The sequence below is a fragment of the Adiantum capillus-veneris genome, chromosome 17 (assembly GCF_014529385.1).
Source record: "Adiantum capillus-veneris isolate H3 chromosome 17, ASM1452938v2, whole genome shotgun sequence".
NCBI classification, from domain to species: Eukaryota; Viridiplantae; Streptophyta; class Polypodiopsida; order Polypodiales; family Pteridaceae; genus Adiantum; species Adiantum capillus-veneris.
The window spans coordinates 147,435,678-147,443,417 of NC_140947.1; the positions used below are offsets into that span (position 1 = coordinate 147,435,678).

The following is a 7,740-nucleotide window of genomic DNA, read 5'->3' on the forward strand; positions in this document are numbered from 1 at the left end:
AGTGGTTACAATATCTACCTTTGGTGGAGTATGCTTACAACTCTTCCGAACACAGAAGCATTGGAATGTCACCTTTCAAAGCTCTATATGGACAGGACTGTTTAGCACCACTGAACTTCTCAAATCCAACCATCAGGGTAGAAGCATCTAGGAAGATGTTAGAAGATATGGAAGCTCAGACTAGAGCTATTCGCCAAGACATTCAGGCCGCTCAGGATAGGCAGAAGCACTATGCAGATAAGAACCGTTCGAAAAGAACTTTCAAAGAAGGAGATAAGGTTTTTCTGAGAGTCCGATCAAAGAAAAGTAACTTATCACTAGGCAGATATAAGAAGCTAAGCCCAAGGTATTGTGGACCATTTGAGATTGTTAAAGTTGTAAGTGACCAAGCCTACAAGCTAAAGTTACCTGCAAACTTGAAGGTTCATGATGTGTTCCACGTCAGCTTACTCAAACCTTATATTCCTAACCCTGATCAATTCTTGGACTCATATCAGATAGTCATGCCAGCACAAGGAGTTCTCGAGCTCCAACCTGACTATGTACTTGAAACGAGGGAAAGGAAGTTACGCAATAGAACAATCACAGAGCATCTAGTAAAGTGGCAGGATTACCCTGAAGAAGATGCAACTTGGGAGGACGAACCAACGCTCATAAAAGATTACCCAGACACATTCTTGAGATGAGGACATCTCAAATTTTTCACGTTGGGGAGGTTGTAAGGTCTCTGACCCCGACCAAAAAGAGCACCGTGTACCATGTAATGATCATAATAGAAAAAGTTACTATTTTTAGCAGTTTTCTAAATTCTTTCAGTGCCATGATGTTTAGAATGTTTTAAAGCTCCCAAATGTGAATTAAAATCATTTTTGCAAAAAAATTCCAAAAATAGTAAGTTTTGGTCACCCAACCCGTCTAGTTTTGATCGTCTCAAAAAACTGCAACCGTACCCCGAATTTGAAAAAAATGCATTTTTGAACCCCAAGGGCTGCTAAATATGGCAGGTACTCGGGCCAATACGCCTTAGTTGGAGCTCCGTATAGCAATTACGGCATTAAAATCCGACTCGTATGACCCGTTTTAGCCTAAAATCAATTTTTTCAAAAATTGAGCGGGGAGGCACCGGAGCCCGGGACTGTGTGGGAATAGGTCCCAGGCCACTCCAAATCAGCTTTAGCAGCTAGGGGGCACCCTTTGTCCTTGTGGGAGTCGTGTGAAAGATGCCAAGCCATTAACTAAGTCTCAAAGTCAGTTAACCTAGCCAACCTGACACTTGGTGGGTAGGGGAACTGAACTTGCCAATGCAGTGAACTGAGTGCTCCTCCAGATGCTAATAGTAGAGCTGGTCGATTTTCAGCTTGTAGGAGCCTATTTAAAGGCCTACTCACACACACACACACACACAGGCTCACACACACCCAGTGCACACACACACACCTTGGGGAGGTGCTGTCGGTACACACATCCTTTGAAGGAGAAGCAAGGAGGGAGGTGCTGTCGAATTCTCGCCTCAAGAAACTCGATTAAATCAGAGAGTCGAGAGGATTATCAACCCTTAATCACGGTAACCACGGTTTAATTAATGCTTTCTGCAAATCCTTTTCATTACCATCTAAAATTTCTCATCTATTATGTTTATTCCTAGTCGTAATTCTCTATAATTACTCTCTAATTTTTCTTTAACCATATTCTATTATGTAATCATCACGCCATAGCTGAATTATCAGCCATTCATCATCCTTAATTAGTGATTAGTGCATGATTAACAGAATATTCTCTCTCTAGGTAGCATAGTGATTAATCGATAAGCCGGTAACTGTGTAGATTGATGAAAATCACTTTTTTATTAACAATGTAGCTAAATTAGATCCATTCTCTTATGCATTAAGATGTAATTAAAGTAAAATTAAAGCCGTCATTAAGTCTCTAAGAGTTAATTTTTCTCACACCTATGCATGAGGTGAACCTGCATCCTCTAATTGCTAGGAAAGAGATTAATTATGCTAATCCATCTTCCTAGTAATTCTATTAATGAGACCTTATTATTCTTAATCATCTAAGTCAAGTAATTATCCTTAGAGCCGATTCCCATAGGAATATGCATCATCCATAATGATTGCTATATGGAAAAATCTAAACCTCTCATAGCAGGCATTGTTTGATGTTGCTAATCTATCATTTGGCTTGTTATGAAGATTGCAGACATTAGCTCTTTTCTCCAAGTTAATTATTTAAAGTAGTGAGTTTAAAATGGCCCCGGTTAAGAGGACTCGCTTTGGTGGAGCCCACGACCACGAGGCAGGAACGAGCAAGGTGAACGGAAAGGGAAAAGCTCCCATGGACGAACAAATACCGGCCATCTCACGGGCCATTGACGAAGAAATGGAAGAGGTAGGTCATATTTTTTTTCAAGTCGTTTGAATTAACATTGCACACGTCTAGTTAGGAATGAACATATCCCCAAAAACATGTTGGAGAAATCCGACGGAAACCTCGGCACTGAACTCATTTGTACATTAAAGTCTAAAGTAAGAAAGAAATGATTGATGGGTATGGTGTTTGCAATAGGAAAGAATGTCTGCTAGGGAAAATTTAGCTCGACATGTTCATTTTATTTCCAATGTTGAATCAGTCCTGACCCCCCTACTGATCACAGGGGGCAGAGTTCCTCGTTAAGGGCTCTTGAATCCACGACTTGCTTTTTATGCGGTGGATACCCACGACATGCTTTCTATGCGGTGGGAACCCACGTCTTGCTTTCTATGCGGTGTGTCCATGACATGCTTTCTATGCTGTGGACATACCTAGTTGTATGGGCAGCTAGGCGACAACGGGAGGAGTAAACTCTCGCTGGAGGGGGGATGTTGTACCTCCAGAACATTGGAATTTTAATGAATAAGTTTGAGTAGAATTTTTACTAGAATACTGTCTTGGTGTTGTTTGCAATATTGGTTGAAGGGTTGTCTTAACGAACAATGTGATTCGGAATTAATCAAGGAATGTTTATGTTGAACAACCATTGTGGTAGTAATTAGGTCACACAAGGAAGTGTCAGTGTGGGGGTGGAAAGTGGGGGCTTGGCTCAGGTTGCCAATGCCTATGAGATGGGTGGTCCTGATTGGTCGGGAACTCTCTGTCCCCATAGTTTAATCTCGACTCTAGTATTACTCATTGCCCCTAGAGCGGTGAAATCTCGAGAGTACATGCCTCTGAAACATGGGAAAAAAGGCACTCGGGGTTTCTCTCCTCTTGGAAGGTGGGTCTTAGGATCGCTAGATGGTTTAAGTACGCTTCCCCTGCGAGGTGGAGCTAGATCTCAATGCTAGTAGGCTCGAGCTCAACTTACTTTGTGATGAGAGATCGTCCGCTAGCTGAACCCTAAACCACTTTGTTCGATTCCGCTATAGATCTAGTGGCCACCAGGTTCACCACATCAGATCCGCTATTTGATATGGCGGGGTGGGGACCTCACAACCATCATCTTCGACCACAGGCCCTTCGGACCATAGCAGATATGCCAAAAAAGAGCGCCATCACCTCTGTGATCTCGATGCCCCCTTGACCTCATCGAGGTGGCTACCTGCAAAACCGGCTCTCCGGCACCTGCTCTGCGGCTTTCATTACTCAGGTCGCAGCCATGCCAAGAAAAGAAGGGCCATGGCTATCGGTTGAAGGATTGTAGGCATCGAGGTTGAGTGTGAGCAGCGTGTAGGAGTAGGCATGGTTCAACGAGGCCCCGGACAGGAAGACGGCGGGTTCTATTCCAAGCAATTCCCAAGTAAGCTCTCTCTCTCTCTCTCTCTCTCTCTCTCTCTCTCTCTCTCTCTCTCTCTCTCTCTCTCTCTCTCTCTCTCTCTCTCTCTCACACACACACACACACACACACACACACACAGACGGGTTCTATTCCAAGCAATTCCCAAGTAAGCTCTCTCTCTCTCTCTCTCTCTCTCTCTCTCTCTCTCTCTCTCTCTCTCTCTCTCTCTCTCTCTCTCTCTCTCTCTCTCTCTCTCTCTCTCTCTCTCTCTCTCTCTCTCTCTCTCTCTCTCTCTCTCTCTCTCTCTCTCTCTCTCTCTCTCTCTCTCTCTCTCTCTCTCTCTCTCTCTCTCTCTCTCTCTCTCTCTCTCTCTCTCTCTCTCTCTCACACACACACACACACACACACACAGAGACTTGGGGTCTTACACGGGGCTGCGTTGTGTTGTTGGATTAAGAGAATGAAAGTTCCCGATCAGAGATATTGTACTTCTCTTCTTCGTCACCCACCATCACGCATTAACACAGTGCTTGCGAGAATTTCCTTCGATCGGTGCTCCGTCGGCCATCACCTTCGCCTGGTTCTAAGATCTCCGCCAAGCCCTTGCCTGTTCAGAATAAGCAAAAATATTGTTTGTTCCATTTACATTCTCCAACCCTTTGAAAAGGTTCCATTTCCATCTCTAAAGAGAATCTGAATCCCAACTTGTAGGCTAACTTCTTTTTGAACTGCCAGATACCGTTGGCAACATCCACCCCAAAATGAATGTACTTATTGCAGACACCATACCGTGTCATGGCCGTCAAAAAGCAATGGTTGGGATATGAAGCCTCTCTTTCAATCCGGTAAGAAGACCGCCTCAATTTAGTGCTAAGTGAAGCCTCTCTTTCAATCTGGTAAGAAGATTGCCTCAATTTAGTGCTAAGTGAAGCCTCTTTGTAGGAAATGAAGGTGCCAAGAGAAGATCGCCTGCTGGGTGAGAGAGATGGGGGAGGTGATAGTGTGTGTATGTGTGTGTATGTGTGTGTGTGTGTGTGTGTGTTTTTTTTATATGTGTGTCTCTCTCTCCCCTCTCTACGGTATAAAAAGAGGAGTAAAGATTGAGAGGACCATTTGATGTTGTTGCTGCAGAGACGTATGGTCCTCCCTTCTTTCCTCCTCCTCCCTCTCTATCCCCTCCTCCCATCCTCCTCCCTCTCTACCTCTCCTCCCCTCTTAGCTATCCTCTCTCTATCCCTCATCCCCTCTACCTCTCTCCTTTTCCCTCCTCCTATATCCCTCCCACCAATTTTCCTCTCTCCTCTCTCTCCTCCCTTCTTTCTTCCTCTTCCTGTCCCTCACCTCCCCTCCTAGTCCTCTATCTCCATCCTTGTCCTCTCTGTCGGCCATCCTCCCTCTCCCTCTCTCTCTCCCTCCCTATCTCCATCCCTGTCCTCTCCGTCGGCCATCCTCTCTCTCTCTCTCTCTCTCTCTCTCTCTCTCTCTCTCTCTCTCTCTATATATATATATATATATATATATATATATATATATATATATATATATATATATATATATATATGTTGATGTAAGACTAAACAAACCCCATGTTAATGTGTTGAAGGTGTTGCAAGATTGGAGAAAATCTCATCTAGAGGACATTCAACCACATTCGGCTGTACAGGTCAGTCCTTTGAACAAATGCCAAAGCATTCTATTTTTTTGGCATTTATTATTCACATGCAATCTAGTATAGTAGTGTTGGTACAATTAATATCTCCCTTTCTCTCTTTGTCAATAAATGATTTATTTCATATATCTCCATTGCTTCATATCATATGTGCATTGATGACATTTTATGATTAGAATGTAGCTCTCCATGATCTCTCTCTCTCTCTCTCTCTCTCTCTCTCTCTCTCTCTCTCTCTCTCTCTCTCTCTCTCTCTCTGTGCAAGGCTTTCATCTGTGAAAATGAAACTTATGTGAGGATCAAGAAGAACATCACAACCTAAGGGAAGTAGTGTGTAATAGTATTGAGATTTATAGATTTCATTTCAATTTATTGCGGGGAAAAAATGGCTATGAAAATTTTGTCTTTTAGCAAGAATGAGCACGTGGTGCTCTTAAGCAAGGGCAAGGAAGTTGGGAAAATAATTGTGATACAGTCTCTACCCCATGAAAAGCTACATGGAAGAGAGTTGCCTAGAGGCACATTGGGAGTAGCCGTCCAATCGGCATCAGCTCTCAATCTCATGTTGCCACATGTTCCACCCATTGACGATGATGTGTGCACCTTAGGTGCAGCAGTGGGTACAATTGTGGCGTGGCCGATAAGAGAATTGGTAATGAGACCTCTTAATTTTATTCAGTCTTACAAGCTCTCTTTTGCAAGCAACATCTAACATTTTGTGTCCAAGCAAAAGGACAACAAAATGTATCCTCTGGAAGCAAAGGTTCAATACATGTCGCTCCACGAGCCACTAGCATAGCATCGGGTGCTCCACCCAAACCAAGCATTTCAAAGCCTCCTCCAAAGACTCTTGCTGCAGAGGTGAGCCACTAGAGTTTAGTGCACTATTTACTCATGAAATTAATTGTTGTTTGCTAGTAACCTAGGCTAATAATTATTTGCCTATGGCTAAGTAGTCGATGGGTGTCAAGAAAAGAAGTGTAGATCAAGCAAGTGAAGTTGTTGAAAGCAAGCCGGTCACACAAGCACAGAAAGAAGAGGACCCTAGCTGAGAGACCCCAAAGAAAAAGGGTAGAATTTCTTTGAAAAAGGATGCGGCTAGCACAAAGAAAGAAGTCACCAAAGCGAAAGGAGTGGAGAAGCCAGTGAAAGCCAATGTAGAGGGCACTACACAATTCGAGGTACCAGTACCATCAAAGGACCAGGTCCCTATTGCGAACTATTCAAGTGAAGAAGATGACGAAAGAGAGGATGCGGGGGATGAAGATCACGGTCTTTCTACTATTACCGAGAAATCCACACTGAAATGGGATTTGCTCGACGACACTTTGCATCGCCTTGAGGTTGGTAATTTCTAACATGGTATGCTCATCTAACATTCCTGACACAAACTACAAGATTGAAAACCTTTCAAGTACGGTTATACAAGATACTCGCAAGGCACGACTGTCACCAGTGCCATTGTGCCGCTTGTTACCACATCCAGCGGTACGGCCAGTGCAAGATCGGGTACAATCTAGCGTTGGAGTTCCTAGAAATGGATATTTGTTCCACATCGTGCCAGGTTCATGCTTTCAATAAGGACTCCATATCTAGATCTAGTAGAAGCTAGTCATGCTATTCGAAAAACCTGGGATCCAATCTGGATGCAACTTAATGAGGATTTTGAGAAACAATTGCATAAATCCGGGTGGGGGGACGTGAAAGGAAAAATGTTGTACACAATGGGATGGGAATCACCGTCTTCGGGCATGGAATGCACAAATTGATACAGGTACATTACTTTTTCCACTATTGTTTCTGACTCAATATCAAGATGAGATGAATTTTGTGAAACTATGCAAGATGATTTTGCTATGCAGCTCACAAAGAGGAGCCTAAGTATCATTGTTGTGTGGAAGCCTACATGGTTAAGGTCACTAAAGAGAACAAGGAAGAAGTTCTCACTGTGGTGGCACGCTTGAATCGGTAAGCTTAGCTATAACATAATTAACGCATCCTAGTCGAATCGATAAGCTTAGCTATAGCATGATTATTGCTTCCTAGTCAATTCGATAAGCTTAGCTATAGCATGATTATCGCTTCCTAGTCTTTTAATGGTGTAAGTTTTGTTGGCACAAGATTAATGACAAAGGCTACGTAAAAACTTCCTTCATAGATATGCTATGTATGGTAAGAGCAATGGGCATAGCCAACATGGATACATTGATTAAGGGTTTGGAGGAAGATGTTCCAGGTTGGTTGCAACGAAAATTAGATACTGAAATGAATAAGCGTGGGAGATTGCGGAGACGCTGGTATAAGGTTCCTCTTA

At 43.2% G+C, this 7,740-nt stretch overlaps 1 protein-coding gene across 1 annotated transcript; it reads left to right on the plus strand.

Moving 5' to 3' along the window:
- The first annotated feature begins 5,811 nt into the window (after positions 1-5,811).
- Positions 5,812-7,398, plus strand: LOC147438289 (uncharacterized). Its single transcript, XM_086486730.1, has 5 exons — positions 5,812-6,078; positions 6,129-6,287; positions 6,383-6,442; positions 6,518-6,773; positions 7,289-7,398. Exons 1-5 carry the CDS (start codon positions 5,812-5,814, stop codon positions 7,396-7,398), a joined length of 852 nt encoding a protein of 283 aa, XP_086342856.1.
- Positions 7,399-7,740: the final 342 nt, after the last annotated feature.